The 21519-nt window shown below is 33.6% G+C and overlaps 3 protein-coding genes across 3 annotated transcripts; 1 reads left to right on the top strand and 2 right to left on the bottom strand.

Annotated features, from left to right (window-relative positions):
• Positions 1-1006: 1006 nt before the first annotated feature.
• LOTGIDRAFT_111943 (hypothetical protein) lies at positions 1007-9606 on the bottom strand (the record flags this gene model as incomplete). Its single annotated transcript, XM_009049776.1, has 3 exons — positions 1007-1240; positions 6199-6905; positions 9177-9606. 3 exons carry the CDS (start codon positions 9604-9606, stop codon positions 1007-1009), a joined length of 1371 nt encoding a protein of 456 aa, XP_009048024.1.
• A 3944-nt stretch (positions 9607-13550) lies between these two features.
• LOTGIDRAFT_157569 (hypothetical protein) lies at positions 13551-14996 on the top strand (the record flags this gene model as incomplete). Its single annotated transcript, XM_009049775.1, has 3 exons — positions 13551-13698; positions 13972-14127; positions 14458-14996. The coding sequence occupies 3 exons, from the start codon at positions 13551-13553 to the stop codon at positions 14994-14996; spliced, it is 843 nt and encodes a 280-aa protein (XP_009048023.1).
• Positions 14997-20634: 5638 nt separating this feature from the next.
• Positions 20635-21084, bottom strand: LOTGIDRAFT_111952 (hypothetical protein; the record flags this gene model as incomplete). The annotated part of the gene is made up of 1 exon (XM_009049774.1): positions 20635-21084. One exon carries the CDS (start codon positions 21082-21084, stop codon positions 20635-20637), a length of 450 nt encoding a protein of 149 aa, XP_009048022.1.
• Positions 21085-21519: the final 435 nt, after the last annotated feature.

The following is a 21519-nucleotide window of genomic DNA, read 5'->3' as shown; positions in this document are numbered from 1 at the left end:
CATAAAGTAGGTTCAGCGTTCCTTCACCAAATGCAAAGTAATGCTTTAGCCTTCAAGATGGAACTTACTTTGAGTTAATTAGGTGACCTCAATTGGGGTTCTAAGTCCCCCAGAATTCTTTTTTTTTTAGAAATGGAATAATTTTTGTGCATTCTGACGAATATTTTGATTTTGGGGCAACAAGATAGGCTAAACAAATTATATTTTGAAATTTCTTAGAAATGAAATGAGGGAGGGGAACAAGATATTTTTTTGGGGTCAAGTGTTCCCCAGTATCGCAAATGATGCGGCAACTGATCCCTTAATATGCAATTATGTAGCTATTTACAATTATTTCATAAAAAATGTACATTTATTCAATATGAAATGTGAGCGTATCTAACAACTTGTGTATTGTAGATATGGTATACGAATTTTGCATTCACTATATCTGTTTCTTTTGTAATATATGGTTCTCATAAAAAGAAGTATATCGCTCTCGCATCATCCCATTAAACAAATTTATAAAAAATAAAACAAACACAATGAATATTTACATAAAGTGAACAATGGTTTTAGGCACATGAACGCATAAGTCCTACTCGATTCTGTTATTAGTGTTTTTCATTCCCACCACAACAGCTAATCACATTCAAGGGAAATAACTCACCTGATTTCCAAGACGACATTCACACATCTTAAAATCGCCGATAGTAGACAATGATAAAATGGTTCGCATGCATCAGTATGCACATTAATTAATACTATAATTATAATGTTTTCGATGATAAAAAAAACGACATGTATAATAGGCCGATGTGAACACATAATACAGCTTGTTGCATCTTCTGTTAGTCATCTATTACAAATAACTTTGTTATCTAATATATCTGGATTTGAAGGATGTATTACTTCCATGATACATTACAGGAATAATACTGAAACTACTCCTTGGTGTACTCATTTCGATGTTTTACTCTGCCAATCGAATTGCATTGCCTTAGACAAAAGTAACAGTTCCGAATGGTCACCGACATCCACATTCCCCGACCACCATATCATCATACTTATGTTTAAACGTTATAACATTATTCTCATCATAATACAATACTGATATCGGTAATAGTCTTGTTGGCACACAACATGCACGAGCATGCTTTCTTTGGTTGTACGCGTGCATTTTAGTCTGAATGATAGCGTGTAATGTTGGTGATAAATGTTCTCCTATTGGTAGATAACATTTTCCAATACATTCGAAAGCCTGAAATAAAAAATCAAATTAGTTAGCTTAATACGGGACATAAGGATAATCTACGAGTGTTGACTGACAGCCTAAGAGGGATATCTCCATCGGATTGAAACATTTAGAGAATCATAGACATAAAAAGTCCAACTGTATTGTTATTATTGTATCTATAACCATCATGTGCCAAAGAACTTGACAGCGGATCAGAAAGTGGCAGTTTCCACAAAAAGAAAAAGAAAAAAAAAAACAAGATTTAAAAATTCTCGTAGCTCAGACTTGCGTATGTGTGCGGCCATTGTCCCTCATGCCCAGTAGTGGAGCCAAAATGGGGGCAGAGCGGGCAGTCCCACCCCCTCGCAGCCCCGAAAGCAATATTTTTTGGCAAAAATCTCATAACTAGATTCGGGCAATCTCAGATATCTCGCCCTCCCTCGCCCCCTCTCGGACGTAAACCTCGAAACGATCTTCGATATCCGAGAAAGAGTAATAGAAGTTAAGACCCTATAGGATATCCTAGCGCTAAGATCGTCTCGAGAATACGTGGCCATGAAGGACAATGACCGCACACAGACAAAACAACTCAGTAAAAGAAATCCTAAAGTGTTCGTTATGTCTCAAATAATTAACAGATGTGCGGTACAGCTGTACCAGTCTGTTTCTATTCATGATAAGCATAAAATGTTTCATTTGTTAAATTGAACATATGATTTCTGTTTTATTTTTGAAAATAAACTATGACATTTGGCATTGTGACCTGGGGACATAATTAACTTTTTTAGACCTTCAAGATAGATTTATTGACATTCTTTGAATTTTCAGAGGAGGCAGATGACATTATATCTACCCATTTGGGTGGTCAACAGATATATCGTGATGCGAAGTTTAATGCTGGTCAAGAATGAACTCTTTATCTACAAATAGGTAGATGGAAGCAGGTTTTATAACGGCAACCTTAAAGATATCTTGCCAGGCAAGGTAACACACGCCCACAAAATCTTTAGTGGCTTAATAATGAATTTTCAAATAATCTTAAAATCATCTATAAGTCAAGGCGAAAACATGAAACAATTCATTAAATTATCATCAAATTCAAACATGAACAATGTCTCATTGCTGTACACACATAAGGTCAATAACTCTGAAACTGTTCATCCGATTATTACCAATTTCGAACTTGACTGAGATCTCATCAATGTATACATGCATACCAAGTTTCATCAAGATCAGTTATAAACTGTTGTCTCTATCGTGCCTACATGCCAAATTTGACATGTTTTTAATAAGTCAAGGGCAATAACTCTGAAACCGGCCATCCGATTATTACAAATTACAAACTTGGCCGAGATCTCATCAACATATAGATGTATATCAAGTTTCATCAAGATCAGATAAACCTGTTCTCTCTATCGTGTCTACAAGGCAATTTTGACGCGCTTTTACTAAGTCAAGGGCAATAACTCTGAAATATTTCTTCCGATTATTACTCATTCGAGATCACACTTGAGAGATTGAATCATTTTGTATGTTTGTGCGATCTCGAATGAGATTGAATGATTTTGTATGTTTGTGTAATCTCGAATTAGATTGAATGATTTTGTGTGTTAGTACGAACTCGAATTAGATTGAATGATTTTGTATGTTTGTGGGATCTCGAATGAGATTGAATGATTTTGTATGTTTGTGTAATCTCGAATTAGATTGAATGATTTTGTGTGTTAGTACGATCTCGAATTAGATTGAATGATTTTGTATGTTTGTGGGATCTCGAATGAGATTGAATGATTTTGTATGTTTGTGCGATCTCGCATAAGATTGAATGATTTTGTATATTAGTGTGATTTCGAATAAGATTGAAAGATTTTTTATGTTTGTGGGATCTCGAATAAGATTGAATGATTTTGTACGTTTGTGTGATCTCGAATTAGATTGAATGATTTTGTATGTTAGTGTGATCTCGAATGAGATTGAATGATTTTGTATGTTTGTGTGATCTCGAATGAGATTCAATGATTTTGTATGTTTGAACGATCTCGAATAAAATTGAATGATTTTGTATGTTTGTGTGATCTCGAATAAGATTGAATGATTTTGTATGTTTGTGTGATCTCGAATGAGATTGAATGATTTTGTATGTTAGCGTGATCTCGAATAAGATTGAATGATTTTGTATGTTTGTGCGATCTCGAATGAGATTGAATGATTTTGTATGTTTGTGGGATCTCGGATGAGATTGAATGATTTTGTATGTTTGTGGGATTTCGAATGAGATTGAATGATTTTGAATCTTTGTGTGGTCTCGTATTAAATTGAATGATTTTGTATGTTTGTGGGATCTCGAATGAGATTGAATGATTTTGTATGTTTGTGGGATCTCGAATGAAATTGAATGATTTTGTATGTTTGATCGATCTCGAATGAGATTGAATGATTTTGTATGTTTGTGGGATCTCGAATAAGATTGAATAATTTTGTATGTTTGTGTAATCTCGAATTGGATTGAATGATTTTGTATGTTCTAAGTACGATATCGAATGAGATTGAATGATTTTGTATGTTTGTGTGATCTCGAATGAGATTTAATGATTTTGTATGTTTGTGGGATCTCGAATAAGATTGAATGATTTTGAATGTTTGAACGATCTCGAATTAGATTGAATGATTTTGTATGTTTGAACGATCTCGAATAAGATTGAATGATTTTGTATGTTTAAGTGATCTCGAATAAGATTGAATGATTTTGTATGTTTGTGCGATCTCGAATGGGATTTAATTATTTTGTACATTTGTGTGATATAGAATGATATTAGAATGATTTGGTATAATAGTGTGATCTAGAATGATATTGAATGATTTGGTATAATAATGTGATCTAGAATGATATTGAATGATTTGGTATAATAGTGTGATCTAGAATGATATTGAATGATTTAGTATAATAGTGTGATCTAGAATGATATTGAATGATTTGGTATAATAGTGTGATCTAGAATGATATTGAATGATTTGGTATAATAGTGTGATCTAGAATGATATTGAATGATTTGGTATAATAGTGTGATCTAGAATGATATTCAATGATTTGGTATAATAGTGTGATCTAGAATGATATTCAATGATTTAGTATAATAGTGTGATCTAGAATGATATTGAATGATTTGGTATAATAGTGTGATCTAGAATGATATTGAATGATTTGGTATAATAGTGTGATCTAGAATGATATTGAATGATTTGGTATAATAGTGTGATCTAGAATGATATTGAATGATTTTGTATAATAGTCTATGCTTTTATATAGTGGTGATATTATATTGGACTGGTTCGTAGTTGGTATTGATTGGATTGGCGGTTTTGGAGCAATTGCACTTGACTGGAAATAAAAAATCAAATTAGTTACCTTAAAACGGGACATAAGGATAATCTACGAGTGTTGACTGACAGCCTAAGAGGGATATCTCCATCGGATTGAAACATTTAGAGAATCATAGACATAAACAAAGTCCAATTGTATTGTTATTATTGTATCTATAACCATCATGTGCCAGTTTCCTGGCGTCCTTGACTATAAAATTTATGCCCATAATCTTTTAGTCCGATTTAGCTCCTCAGACCTTCCCAAAATGAAAAATGAAAATCGGACAGGATTTAAAAATTATCGTATCTCAGACTTGTGTCTGTGTGCGGGCCATTGTCCCTCTTGCCCAGTGGCGGAGCCAAAATGGGGGCAGAGGGGGCACCCCGAAAGCAATATTTTCGGGCAAAAATCTCATAACTAGATTCGCCCCCTCTCGGACGTAAACCTCGAAACGATCTTAGCGCTAGGATATCCTAGAAAGAGTGATAGAAATTAAGACCCTAGGATATCTAGCGCTAAGATCGTCTCGAGAATACATGGCCATGAGGGACAATGGCCGCACACAGACAAAACAACTCGATAAAAGAAATCCTAAAGTGTTCGTTATGTCTCAAATAATTAACAGGTGTGAGGTACAGCTGTACCAGTCTGTTTCTATTCTATGCACTTGACTGGAAATACACAATTTTCCATGGAACGATAATGAGTTATTAGCCTTGATTAAACCGCAATGCGTCCAAATTCGAATGCAATAGAGACGATTTTGACTTTTGTAAAGTTGTGTATATCAATGAAGTCATGGATGATTTTGACTGTCATTTTTAGATGAACAGTTTTTTTTAATACACGATGATTATGTATTTTGTGGAGAACTTAGACCTACTGTCTTGTTGGTAAATTCAACGCGTATTCTAACAGAGGGCGATTTTTAGCAAAAAAAAGCTTTAGCCTACATTATCATCAACGCTGAGGTTTAAGACTGTACTGAACTGTTTGCCGGCTGGCGTTCGAATTCAACTAAAACTAATTTCTAGACAGTAGTTGAGTGCAACTTTCGAGATTTTTCAACGAATTAATTTTTTTTCAAAAACCCTCTTATCTCTCTGTCTATTTGGTTAGATTATCCTCATTCCCATAAATGAAAGAATATGAATATAAAAGACTCATTGTCTATCGTCTACTACCATATAAAATGGCACATGCTCTTCTGAATGAAATCTACAACTGTTTTTTGTCTGTCTGTGACTTTTACTGTTATGTCAGTTTTATCATTGAACATTGCCAATTGATAATGTTTGATATTCAGATTGCTGTATTCAAATCTGTTCTAGTGTTTTTATACATGTATATCATGTGTGAGAAATGGATGGGAAATGTTACATTTTGTTTTCAGATTACTGATTGTCTAAAAAGTTCACCTCATGGTGAGAAATAAAACGTTGTTTAAAGGATTGAATTATCACTGACACTGTTTGTCATAGCCTGATTGAACTACCGGTTCCTCGGATGTGATATACAGATGTGATTTTCTTCTAGGTGAGGGTTTTTGAGAATTTCACCTGTGAAGAAATCACATCTATGTTTATTAGTAGCTTAACTTTCCAAAACCCTTACTTACCATATAATGATGGGGGGCGATTATCACATTATCTAAATTAATTTTACTAAATTCAACCATCATAGGTTTTCTTCTACAACTGTTTCTTCTATTTCTTCGGCTTCTTTTTACACGACTTAACGCTAATGTAGAGTTAGAAATTTCTAATTCGGAACCATCTGTATACTCTTTTATAGAAGCTGCAAAGTTTTGTTCACTTTTTATTTCGTAATTCATAAATTCTCGTATTTCAGTGTCGTGTTGGTGTTTAATGTCATTGTCATTAGAGAAGACGACAAGAAGGGGATCTTTTTGATGGGACGGATTGACGTCTATATCCATATCGCCCTCGGTTTCTTCTGAAAACACACTTTCTACTCTAACCTCTAAAATCTGTACAGAACTCATATTAACAACCCAACGTTTCACGGCAGATGTAACGTCAAATACCTCCCATCCATTGTCATGTCCATATACATGCTTTTCTGAAATTACTGCAAATTGTTCCACTTCCGGTGACGATCTGTCTATCATTTCAAATACAGAAACTTTCCGGTCAACGCCCACATATATCCCCCTATCCTTTACGACCAGTGTATACAGACGTAATTCAGCTAAAATGATATCCTCGTCTGACGTCATACTCGTAATATTGAACGCTAATCTGTGGATTCTGGCTTTTTTCCCAGGTAATTGTTTACTTCCGGTCAATCCACCAATCTCTTCGTCTGAAAGAAGAAAAAGAAAAGTAAATTATATAACTAATATAAAGTTAAGTCATTCTCTTCTTCATTTATGTTTTGTAATTTGAAAGGTATATACCCCCCTGAATATTAGTTTTAAAGGAATATGATTCAAACGTATCGTTCGTCAATGATGCAATAAAAACATTCTGGTGGAAGTGATGGAAGTGTACGTTTCCAAATCGTGGTAGGTACAAGATATCTTCCAAGATGGGACGAAAATTATACATGTAGTAATTGTCAAGGAGAAGTAAAAGTGAATTGTGACAGTAGATTATTATAGGTTTGTATCCCTTAAAATGGTAGAATGTTTCCCTTAAACAATGTTATTGACCTATCTATGAGATAATGTTCTTTTAACTTTCTTTATCGTACTTATCACAGATTGGGGGTGGCTTTAAATAACTAGAAATTCTATTTTTAATTCAAATTTCACCTAAATCATTTCTGGAATTTTATCGAAATCTCACATGGCGTTTCGGTGCATTAAGAACCTTTTTTTATATCACAAATCATAGACCTGCATCAGAAAAAAAAACAAAAATTGCAGAAAACTCGCCAACAGCACGACCACAGTGCACATTAAAGTAAAGTCCAAAGAAAAAAAGCAGTCCAAGTATTAGCAAACTTGACAGGAGAGGAGCAACTGAGACAAGAAATACGGCATCTAGACTCTCTTTCGCGTCACTATCTCATCATTCATCAATCCTTGCATGGTAAATTTATATCACTATCTAAATATCAAAATATCCTTCCTGAATACACCAAAGCCCATTATCTAACTAAAATAAGGTGAGCCATTTGACGATTTCTGGTATTTTAAAGCCTGTATTTTTCGAAATGTAACGTGTCAAAAAGAATCTTTTAGGTTGATTTCGGTTCACCTTCGTGTGGTCTTGTAATGATATATTACTCAGGTGCAGCAGTAGATAGAATGTATTTCCGGTTGCAATAAGCCTTATCTAACTAGTTATTATTTTGACAAATTGAAAGTAGGAATAATGGTTGTATTATGACGATTATTGTGAGAAAATAAGATATAATGTTATATACTAGATATCCTGCAGACAAGTGAACGTGAGTTTCAGCACTTCTGGTCAATTAAGCTGCACGTGGTGTTACCAATTTCAATCTATTTTATCTTGAATTTTTAATTCTATAATGTAGTTATCAAATTGAAGTTACTAAATAAAGATTAACACCCAAAAGTATAGTGATTCATAAAACTCACCATGTGAAATGATGTGGTTACGTCATTCACTAGACTATGCTGTGGTTACACCAAATGTTCCACTGAATGACTTCCCTTCAGAATGTGCTAACTTACTTACTCCTATGGAAAGGTGGTGAATGATGATATTGTAAAATATTTTCCTTTCACGGGTATAAAAATCTGTCATTAGTAAATTATTCAAGATTGAATTAAGTTTGGTATCGGTAACAGTTTTACAGATTAAAAGGACGATATACAAGGACGGAAATATATAATATTCTTTCCACGAATTCAGTGGAAATATTAAGCTTTTAGTAAGTGTGAAATTGTATATGTTTTCTTCCAAATAATTCTTGCATTTCTTCTGATCCAGGCCAAACCTACATCATTCACCATAGATTTATTATCGGGAACAGAATTAGAAGCTAGTAGGCCTACTTGCCAATTGTAGCTAAATTCACAAACACTATATTATAGATTTTAGTAACTACTAGCGAGAATAGAGTCTATTTCTAACATCATAGTGGAAATATATTCCGGACTTGTTCTGATTGAGTTTTTGACGCCCTCTAAATGTGCGCAATTGTATTGAAAAGAATCTTAAACCTATGTAGAATTTATTATTTGTTTTGAAATTTTAGGTAACTGGGCGTAGTTTAAATATGACTTTTTTTTAACCATTCAAATTCTGGAATACGCAAACGAAATAATATTGTTGTGGTTTTAATCGGTCCTAATTTCTATATATGAGAAATCGCCAAAATCATCGTTTTCCTGGTTATGTTACTCTAAATAATACAAGATTTCCATTATTTTAGGCAAACTGTTCGAAAAACAAGAAACATGAATATTTGCTCTGTTGAATGCACCTAGTAATAAAAAGAGAGATAACGCTAGTTTGCTGCAAATTGATTAATGTAACAGCTATTTTGAAAATCAGAAAAAAAATCTAAACAAACACTGTAATGGTAAATATGCCCTGACACACCAGTTCCATCTGTCATAACTCTATCTTAGTACATGCATGTATATATGATTCTTACCTTCGTCGTTAATATTCATATAACTTCTAACAATATTAGCTGACGGATGTGTAAACTTCTCTTTGGAAAATAAATCATATAAATCCAACATATATTCCGGAGCTTTCCGTGGTGGAGTTCGGAGACGTAACGTTTCTGTTTCAAAGAATAACTCCTGTTCGATTGGTCCATCTGTCTTTTCCTCAGTCAGTGGAACATCGATTGGAAGGTGCACTTCTAATTCTGGTAATCCTGTCAAAAAATTAAAATCTTTAGTTTCATGTTTATCTGTTAAATCTGTTAACACTTCATCCTGATAATCGTAATCCCCATACTCTCCATATTCACCCACAGTGTACCTGTCATAATCACCATCTAAACTTAAACCACGGGTTATATTCAGGTCGGAGAGGTCCCAAGTGGGCAGAGCATTTGATAATTTCAAGAACATGAAAGTCGTGACGAATGTAAATAATAGACAAACTGCCATGATTAGATGAGATTGGAATCGTTATGGCGCCAATAATCCATAGAGAAGGCGTTGTCCACTCGATTTATTAAACGAGTTAAGATATGGGTCGGAATTCTTCACTGATATTAACCAAATTGTTTCTTTCTTTTATATCTATTCGCCTTTTTGACATTTTGGGCGGTCGGTTACGACAAGAGATACACAAAACACGAGGCACAATTTAATTTTTTTTTCATTGATAAGTGGAAAACTGTAACGTAATTGCCGCATATTTGTGCATATTCCACACGTTGGTGCCTTTCTTTCATTTCAAGTGGTACACGTAATTCTGGTTTCTTATAACAAACAATGTCTCAACATTAAGAGTATAGATAATGGAATGACGCAAGGTGATTCTTTATGTCCCGTCTTAACCAAAACACTTGTGAGTGACATGTACATTAGATTATAGAAAGACTGTCCAAATTGTAATCAATAACAAAACAGATAACACAGATAATAAAATCCTTTTCTAAATGAACAAGAGTTCCAGAGTAGTTTTTCTACCGATAACTGAGAATAAATTACAAACGATTCAGATGGTTAGTGGTTAAAGCAATATTTTACATCACGATAACATTTTTACATACACCACCAAAACCACTTTAAACTGCGAAAGATTCTCAACATAAATGTTAATGAAGTGAAAGTGAGCAAACAAGTATTGTTAAAGGCCAGTAAAATTATCAATTGAAGATAAAGAACACATCAGATTTCAAAATGATCAAATCATTGGATACTTTAGTCTGTAAACACTGTCTATTTCTATTCTATTGTGATAATTCTATTACTTTTTGGGTTAGTGATGAATTTACATGGAAGTGATTCATAAACCCTATAACATTGCTTGTAAAATAAAATTTCTAAACGAATATGATATGTTATTCAGATATGCAGAAGGTGAACCCCAATTTTAAGCGACAATATCTTCTCTAGCAAGAGTCTATAATTGTAATCCTTCATGTCAGTATTTTGACGTGAAATTGATAAATATGTGCTTACAGAATTTAAAATATTAAAATGAGAGAATGATCAGTTATAATCTTGAAATGATCTGCAGGTGACTAGTATTGCGAATAAAGTTGATAAAATGAGATATATTACATTACGGTTTTTTTTTCAAGATTATGGTTCAAATTGTACTAGCAGTTCAGGGTGTCCTCGGCTGATATAACGTTTTGTCAAGTTTTTTTTTATATTTACTGTAGTACGGCTGATGGTATGGTATTGTGATGTTTGCAACTAAGAATATTTAATATAATACCAGTCTGATTATTGCATCAGACAAGACATGATAGAATCTGCTCTAGAAAGTAAAACCTGCATTAAGAGACCACTCAAGGGATGATCTCTTAGGAGAGAAAGTCGGCAATTTGCTAGTTCAATCATTTTATTTCATTACATGATAATAACAATAATAATTATATTCATATTACATGTAAATGTAATTAGCACTGCATCAAGGTGTGTTTCCTGCCTCTATTAATTTTCTTTATTACAGTCAGTTCCTTTAAATTCATGACTGTTTGAAGCATGTTCAAATCACAGAACTGAACTGACATTCTCAATTTCATTATCACTATGATCCATTTCTTCCGCTGATAAATCCTTCGCACTTTTTCTCCAATCAACTGGTGATTGGTCACATGTAGCATAATCGTCAAGTTCTGGCAACTTCTCGAACGAAAATCGAAGAGTTCTTTAGATTTTCTGAACACAGATAGTGGCACATTGTCATACTCGTCATCATTGTCACTGTCATCTCTAAAATTCGGCATTGGATTTGCCTAACTGTCTGGCTGTCTGAACTTGCAAACAAGTTAGAATTACCGTACAGTAACAAAACAAATTGTTTAAACACAGTTTTTTGTGTCTGTATGTGCCATAGCACAAACTATTGTATCTGTACGTTACTATCAATTTGTTTAAACCAATTTGTATCTATCAGATATCAGAACCCAACCCTTTGCTACAAACTTGTCTGAGCCCAATTTATTGTATCTGTACTTGTCAGAACCTACCCTTTGTATCTGAATGCTATTTTAAACTTGTCTGAGCTCATCTAATGGTATCTGTACGGTGCCACAAACTTGTCAGAACCCAACATACTGTATCTGTTACAAACTTGCCTGAGCTCAACTTATTGTATCTGTAAGATGCTACAAACTGTGCGCATCCAAATAGTATTTACAACTTGCCTGAACCCATCCTATTTTATTTACAAACATGTCTTAACCCAACCTATGGTATTTACCAACTTGTCTGAACCTAACATATTATATCTACCAACTTGTCTTAACCCAACCTATGGTATTTACAAGCTTGTCTGAACCTAACCTACTGTATCTACCAATTTTTCTGAACCCAACCTATGGTATTTACCAACTTGTCTTAACCCAACCTATTGTATCTACAACTTGTCTGAACCCAACCTATGGTATTTCCAGCTTGCCTGAACCCATCCTATTTTATTTACAGACATGTCTTAACCCAACCTATGGTATTTACCAACTTGTCTGAACCCAACCTATGGTATTTACCAATTTGTCTGAACCCAACCTATTGTATCTACCAACTTTTCTGAACCTAACCTATTGTATCTACCAACTTTTCTGAACCCAACCTATGGTGTTTACCAACTTGTCTGAACCCAACCTATGGTATTTACCAACTTGTCTTTACCCAACCTATGGTATTTACCAACTTGTCTGAACCTAACCTATTGTATCTACCAACTTTTCTGAACTCAACCTATGGTATTTACCAACTTGTCTGAACCCAACCTATGATATTTACCAACTTGTCTGAAGCCAACCTATCATATTTACCAACTTGTCTGAACCCTACCTATTGTATCTACCAAATTTTCTGAATCCAACAATTGCATCAGTATATTACTAACTAGTATAAGTACGTCCCATTTTTAGGCTAAAACTTTTTAATTTTAAGGCTCAAGTACATTTATGTTGGCAGTAATTAAGTATGACAACAATACATCCGTAAATATTATGAAACTCATGCACCACACCATGGCAATCTCAAACGATAAATAAAAACTTGGTAAAGTAAGATTTAAGTTCAAAGAAATAAAACTTCTGAAATAAATATGGCACAAGAAAAACTCGAGTATTGATAAAGGAATAAATCTTGATAAATGGAAGTGATGAAGTGACTTTATATCATAACTCCTGCTGAGACATTTTTAGTATTCTTTACTTAATTTTCTGATATGTAGTCACGTCGGTGGTTGATCCTCGATTCCTTTCGGCGCTTTATTTGCTTAACTCTTGTCATGGTATCAGAGAAAACACAGGACACAAAATAGGACCAATTTGATATTGTGTTAAAAATCGCGTATAGGTTATTATGATTTGCGAACGTGTACTCAAGATATATTGTGTTTTAACGTCAGTAGATAAATTTAAAATATTTGAATAGCAGTAGGGTGGGGGTGGGGGAGGGGAGAGGGGTGGGGGGGGGAGGGGAGAGGGGTGGGGGTCTTATATAAGGACTAGGCTAATGTGTTTCAGAAAAAAAGGTTATTAGAAATCGCAAAAATTGACATTTTCTAACCTTTCGCCAAATTTGTCATCGACATTCGAATTATAGTGTGGCTGTACTCCATTTTTCTTGCTATTTAATATAGTATTTTGCAATACAATGAATAGTTTAATACATTTCTGATACCAAAATGCCAGTGCAAAGGAGACAAGCCGCTGTGACTTTAGTTTTTCTATTTCTGGAAATAAATTCACACTGCGTTAATAAGGTTACCGAAGGCCTTATAACGTCACAATAGAGCAATAAATATAGGACGTCAAAGTACTGTTTCCAATACGGATAGAATCTCTTGATAGTTAATGGGCGTTCACTTCATTTCGAAAATGTCTCGGCTTATTTTCAGAATACATCATATCTGTGATGATCGCAGTGCAGTAGCGCTGATGGGGTCATTGCCAAAATTCGGTGAATGGAATGTTAACAAAGGTCTTCGAGCAAATCAACACCCAGAAGGAACATGGGAAGCTGAAGGTGAGGTACTCAAGTAATAGTAGTCTAGAAAAAGCAAAGGCAAAAGCTACAAAAGAACCTGTTGATATCTGATATCTGATATTTGATATCTTTTCAGATGATGATCCTTTTGATAATCTTATTGCTCTCTTGTACTAAATAAGAAAGTAAATTACATTTAAATGTCCATATACATTAAAAAAACAATTGTTATAATGCAGTCTAGTAGTTTTTATGGTAAAAAGGCATTTAGTCTCCAAAAACTCATCCAGGTATATTTTATTTATTATCCAGTATTAATGGTACCTGGACAAGAATTGGAGTTTAAATGGGTGGTATTATTTGCTGATGGTAATATGAAATGGGAAGATAGATCAAACAGATACATAATAACTCCAATAAGAGATACAGTTTATACTGCTTTATGGAATGGTGACATGGAAATATCAGGTGGGTGCTAAATTAATTATCAATGATTAATTTGATTCGATTGTTAACATAATTAATGTTTGGCAAAGTTGTAAATTTAGTTCGACTGCAATATACATAATCATGATTGTGTATTGTAGTACATATAAAAGGGAGAGTAGTACATCTTCATCTTATACAACTGTTTAAGGGTTAACAGTTTTAAGTCGTGCAGGTTTCCTTTTCCAATGTCTTTAGTTGTAGTTTATAAGGGAAATTTCCAAATTCCTACTGACAATCGTAATCAAAAGTCGTTGTTGTCTTAGGGACATATCTTTGCTTATCTCGACCAATAAACGTACTCTATTGTAGAGATAAAGAGTACTTATGGTGGATCAGCTTTAAGAAACAGAAAGAAGGACGCTTATGTAACTGTTTGCAAGCTTCAAAAGGCAGTTCTGGGAACTACGGATGATAGAGCATCTGAAATGTCTGAAATCAACGAAACTTACCATTCGTTAGTTCTTGAAGCTGAAGAAATGTCATCTCGAACCCATGATAGTCAGGTATCTCCATCTCAATATAGTCAAACTTCAGATGCATCAGATTGCGGCAACTTATCAAGGTCACATTCTTTAATAAACTATGATGGGGATGAAGAAATAGATGAGAATGAACTAGCAGCTATCAGTGGAACATCTGTACATAGTCAGCTATCGGCAGAACGACAGTCGTTAAAGAAGACTTCTTCTTTATTAGAAGAAATAAGAGCTAACAAACAGAAGGAAACAGATAAATACGGTTCTATTATTACCGTTATTTGTGATCTACTAATATTATCTACTTTTGTATTTACTCTTATAATAATCTGTTCATTGGTATTTTCTGTAAACGATGAAGAAACAAAATAGGAGGATATTCTATCCATATTGATAGTTTTGTAGAACGTATTTATTATTTAAGTCACAAAGCATTTGGAACGTTTTCTTATTTCAGTCCTTAGTCCTTCGGGCTTATTAACGGTCGTGTTTCCGTCTAATTCTAAAAATTTTCTAGGCGAGATCCTCAGACCTAATACAAATAATCTTTGATGTCAGGAAATCACGTTTCAGAGAGTCAAATACTCTAAAATTTTCTAGGGGAGGTCTTCAGAAAATCAGTGTTTCCAGGCTTCCAATGGGCGTGCTCGACAGCAATAAAGAGAGCAATAACTCTATAGACAGCACCACTGTAATGCATAACAATTCACAAAGTTTTCCGGGACGGGAGAGGGGGGATATCTAAACTGCCCTCCTTGATTAGACGTTTGCCAATCCCCCTCCTTCCCACCCAGAAATACTTGGCTGGCTACGGACCTGTACTGTTCACGGTCATAGCCTTCTTCCAGATAGAAAATAGTTTCGGGCTACAGACCATAAAATAAGAAGAATGAATGAAGTCTGTACTAGTCAGATGGTGAAATAGTTGATAAGTATCGGTGTGTTTAAGAATTGGTTGCCCACACTCAAGATACGAACTTACGTCAAACTTCACCCACTTAAGTGGTTCCTTGAATGATAGAAATTAATTGAAATCCTATAAAAAGTGCCGTCAGATAACCACTTAATTATTTCAAACTTTTTCCCAAAAAACTAAAATAAACACAGACGTTTGATAGCATTCAGCATTTTACATCAATTGAACAATTTTTATGTGACCTTCCGGCATTTTCTAATAGAATTCTTTTTATCTCAGACAAATGTTTGTAGAATGGAGTGTTTATTTGAAAATAATTTGATTCTGGTGTTGAACTGAAATACCTCCATTCAAATCTGGATCTCACATGGTAACCACATGTTTTAAAGTGATAATTTTTAACAGATCGTAGATAGGTCAATCCGGAATACAAGTGATACTTTTTATTGTTAAATAAAACCAACATTATCTTTTACGATGTCTTTATAGAAATAGAATTTAGCTTAATTCGAACAGGATTTCTCTGAACAAATACTTTCAAAGGTTATCAATGCGTTATATACTTCGTACTTGAAGAGTAATTTTGTGCAACGGAAAGAGGTGAAAAGTTCCCAACTAACACAAGAATCTGTACAAGCAAGACAATTGCCTTCCAAAGTATGGCGAAATCGAGAGTAAAAGTAGTATAGTAGTGGACTCCTCTAAAGAGAAGTACCATTAAGACTATTACCCAAAATATCTTAGAAATAGAATATCCATTGCGGGTGATATCATTTAATTGAAATGAGAAAACCACGATATCCCTCGGAAAACATCAACCAGTAACGGAAAAAATACATTGTACGTTTCACGTCCAAATCCAATTTATGTGCATCTGAGTTAATCCTGCTATCCCACCATGACTATTGGCATACTCTTTCTATTCTTAAAAGTCGAAGGATATTTAACATGAGCATTCAAAACACACAAATAAAATCAAATGGAGTTTTACATCCTACTTTACTGGACCATGTGGGCTAATTAAGACAGGCAACGCCATGCAGGGTGTAATGAGGGAAATTTTGCCAGGAAGCTGCATTAGCATGCACATTTTCGATTTCCAACTGTCGAGGGGTCTTTAACGTGCACAGCCTGTAGCACACGGGCCCCGGTTTATTGAAATATCCGAAGGACTAAGCGCTTTTTTCATGTCAGCCCTTCCGACCTGCATCACTGACATGGGGGAAACCGGATTGAAAAATGCGAAGGTATCATCTCGGACTATGCCGGGATTGAACCTTGGACCTTCAGGTTAGTGAGCAAGAATCTAACTCATTGAGCCATTGATAACACACAAGGCTGTGATCTAGTCCTTGGGTAATCGGGCAATCAAGCTGGTGAAGAAGTATTTAACTCAGCCATGTGAAACATTCTCGACATAGATATACATATGGCATGGCTTGAAAGATGGATAATTGCAAATGTTGGTATAAATATAATAGATTTATTTGAACAGCTAGCTAGTCATATACGCACTACAATTATACAACAAAATTTAACAAGATATTTTTAAAAGAGACGTTATGTGGAGCTGTACTAACTAAATGTCCCTAACGATGAATCATATCATTTAACCACGGGGAGCTGCTTTTATGCCAGGAAGAGGTGTTGCCTAACAAGATAAATAACCTATTTTCAAATCAATGACGTAGGCTATACTTGCAAAAGTAAGCCTAATGGTGGGAATCAAAGTTGACAATTTTACTTTTTCAAGTTGCCAATTAGATTCTGTCACAATAAAAAAACAGAATAAGTAAGCAAGAAAGGGATGATCTTCTCATTATTACTAGCACTACAAATAATAAATAATTCTTAAAGTAAGCATTGCTTCTGTAAAATTGACTGAAAATATTGAACTTGAAATTCATCCTATTCAACTAATAAATACATCATCACTTCTCATATCATAAATTTGCTACTGGCATATAAAGGAAATTTACCTTTTGGGGCATGCAGTAAAACCATTCTATTTTGGCTTAGGAAAGAAGAAAGACTCGAAATTGACTAGAATGTTATGGCATCAACTTTACCTCTATTATAATAGATGTAAAGTATATTATAGATCAGCATAACAGCTCTGGTCCTATTCAATCATCACTTATATAATTTGTGAGAAATTGGGTGAGACCAGACTTGTCAAGCTAATTATAATGGTGCAGGGGGGGCAGGTGGTGATGTGACATGATATGCTGGACCAATTTCTGAATCTTTACATGGGAATGGTTTCTATTGCTCAGCTCATGAAATCAGTCAGATCTTTGTCACAATACATCAACAATATCTATCACAATATGTAAATAATACATGTTTAAATACACACATATACAATATACATGTACTTCATTATAAACCTAATATTGTGACATTAAAACTGGATCATTGTAATTAAAAGTCAAATAAATCACAGAAATATCACAATGCAAATTATGGGGCATTTTTTACTTTAAATGGTCAGTATTGTTCAACAAATCAATCAATATTTAATGTATTATGTGAGTTGTGGTGAAACACCCACATCCATGTCTGATTCTAAATACTATTATTTTTAGCCAGTTAATCTAGGGAGTTGTGAAATCATGACAGTGAATTCAAAAGTTAGAAAACTGGAATTTGGTGTATGAAAAAATTAATCATTAGGTATGACTAAATCAGATTAGGCCAGTCTTGAGAGGTTTACTAGCATTATGAGATTCTGCTTAACAATATCTTGCATTGGGTGTATGCAACATTAAATTCACGATGTAGGTTTATAAGTACAAACTGTAACAATACTTTGAACAATATCTAGCTAACAACATGATTGGAATGATAAAAACATGATCAAAACATGATGCTTACCTTTAGGTAAATAATAATATAGCACCAAATTGGGACGACAGAAGTATAAATAATGGAATAGTCTTGACACCACATCACCTTAATACTATCACAAACCATAAATTGATTGGCACAATCTTCACTTGCAGGATAACTCTCCAAAAGTCGCTTGAGCTGTTTTATATAAAAAGTTATTTGCAAAAAATGTGGTTTTAAGATTTAAATGTCCTACCTTGCTATATATTTTAACAGAAAAACTAATTTTTAATAAAATTAGATATGAAGATGGCATTTTCAATCATTTATGGTACAAAATTTCACCAGAATTTCCTTAAACTAATCACATGAATGGATTTGCCAGGATATTGAAGGTTTTTTATAAAACAAACGAAGACTGGTATATGTTAAATATGGTGTCAAGATAACCAGATAATATATTACGTGTATCACAACACTGTGATTATAGCTTCATTAATCAACACAATTACGTTTGTCTTTTAAATGTTTCTAGATCAATAATCTATTTAAATGTTTTTAAAGGTAATGTTAAGCCAAATTCTAAAGTTTACTAGGGAATCAAGAATTCTTATCTGAAATTGTATGTAACTAACATTACTGGTGTGAGGTTAACATTAGATATTTAATATCAAATAAAATATAAATACCAACATTCCTGAGACCTAAACTAAAAAACTGTCCTTTTGTACATTGAATATCAGAAACCAACTGTACTTTTGTCAATATATAGCCTAAGAGAGTGGTTTTAGTTTTTCAGTTTCAAAAGTCAGCATGTCAAATTATTTAAAAAGCATAAAATATTGTATTGACAAATTTGTTTGTTTTTTTTTATTTGTTGATACCAAAATATTCACCTGATAAAAAATTGTATAGTCTAAAAGAGTTGTGTAACCTGTATATTGCAAGGTTGATATTTCTAGTAATAAACAAATATTATGTATGGGAGACAACTCCAAAAATCTACATAAATTTGTAGATAAGGATAGTAATGATAATGCACATGTTTTATAATATTGAACAATAAAAGGACTACAGGAAGTAGTATGCAAGAAATAGTAAAGAATGGGGAAGTTAGAGTGATGAAATATCACTTGGTTTGATTCTACACCTGATAGATACACAAGGCAATAAATAAAACATACATTAACATATACTTTCATACATCTAATTCATGTGATATAGCATGCCCATGTTAATCGAGCACATCAGCTATTATAGTTCCATATTTTAACAGTTATCAATCACTTAACAATTGGATTTAAATGCAAATCTAGATGTTTCTTTTCAAGTTTCCTCTACTACATTTGCCATTGTATATCATAGTCACAATATATAACATAATACAACAGATCATGATTGTAGTTACTCATGGAAAAAATACAAAACAAAAACATATAAATCTGCATATAAGCCAATCTGTTACATATTCCATGGCATGTTTATTTAATAGGAACTGATCTCTATGCAAGTTGGCAAGAATGTTTGCCATGCAGATGCAGACGTGATCCATGATTATGTAATAGCAAGATTTCAGTTAATTATTTGATGTAGGTGTTGCAGTAAAAAATTTAAAATATACATGTAAAATGGTTGCCAAAATGACAATTTAATGATTATAGCAGATCTAATGACTATTGTTTTTCCAGCTACAGGCAATTTACATCTAAAATGTTGATTTCTGATAATTCATTTAATGTTGAAGATATCTTAAATGGAATTAAGCAAATAAACTTACAATCAAACCTGTTAAAGGGAGCCTACTCTGAAAAGTTTCAATATCAAAATTAAACTTTGTGTTTTATTATCAATATGGACAATAAATATCCATGCACATTGAGAAAGGTACCAAAGTGGCCTGTTTACTTTCTTTTGCAGTCAAATAGGTAGAAATTGACACACTGTAAAGCTGTGCTGTTTTAATCTGGTATTGTACCCAGGTTAAAAGTAGGCTGTTCATGTTAAAGTTCTGACTGTGCATGGATATTATTTATCAACAAATCATTCATCAGTCAGTCAGTCTGTAAACAAGTACACAATAGAATAGCTACTTTTCACATCTTGCTGCTCCAAAACACTATCTATATCAAGATGTAAAAATTTTCAATAAATAAAATTTTCCTTCAAGTTCAGGCAGAAACAGTTTTATCTTATTAACTTTAACTTGATGTCAATTTTAGCACACAAACAATAAATCTTAATAACATTATAATAAATAAAACACTAGTCTGTTTTTACATTTTGATTTTTCCTATCATTTTCATGTTCCACAAAATCATCTAAAAGACTAGGCCATGCCTCTGTGTCATCATATATAGTTAAATCATCTCCAACTTGTTCCACAAAGTTCAAAAACATGTCCCATGTATCTTTTGGAATGCCTTTAACAGTTGGATGTTTTTCTAGAAATTCTAACCAATCTTGTAATAAAGTAGGTTCACAGCGAGAAAATACTAATTTCCATAAACTAATAGCTACATCAACAGGTAAAGTTCTCTGTCCATTTTCACAATCTAAACAAAACTTATACGTCCACTTGTACAAATTCTTAAAACATTCTTTATTTTGCATTTCTGCTTCCATATCAGGAAATTTTGAACGCATACTTTTAATGGAGTCTACTTTGAGATTCTTACATCCAGTCACAAATTCATCTTTGGTAAATTTACACATAGTTTCTGCTTTAAAATTCCATGCAATTAACAAAACAATAAATTCTTCAGGTTTAACATCTAAATCTTCACAAAAATGTTCAATACCTTCTGCTAGAATTAGATCTTCATCTGGTTCTTTGTAAGTTTCAAACAACTGAAGTATTTTTGCCTCTGACACATCTTTTGATACAAAAGATAATCGCTTAGTTTCGCCATTACCAGGACGTTTTAATGGAGGGAGTTTTGAATACTGGGGAAACATTTTCTTTTCTGTAAGCGTCACTGAAACACGATTCTGATTGGAGTTGTCAGGATCAACAGGTCTTTTTATTTCTTTGATTTCAGAGGTTGGATATTGAACTAGGCCTCGTGAACGGTTGACTTGTTGTAATGGTTGAGAGCCAGGAGAGAAGCTAGTTGTACCCTGATGGCTTTCAGCCTCACAACATGACAA

Source organism: Lottia gigantea (assembly GCF_000327385.1).
Source record: "Lottia gigantea unplaced genomic scaffold LOTGIsca_14, whole genome shotgun sequence".
In the NCBI taxonomy this organism is placed as follows: Eukaryota; Metazoa; Mollusca; class Gastropoda; family Lottiidae; genus Lottia; species Lottia gigantea.
Note: the sequence above shows the minus strand (reverse complement) of the source record. Positions and strands in the feature narration are given on the sequence as shown.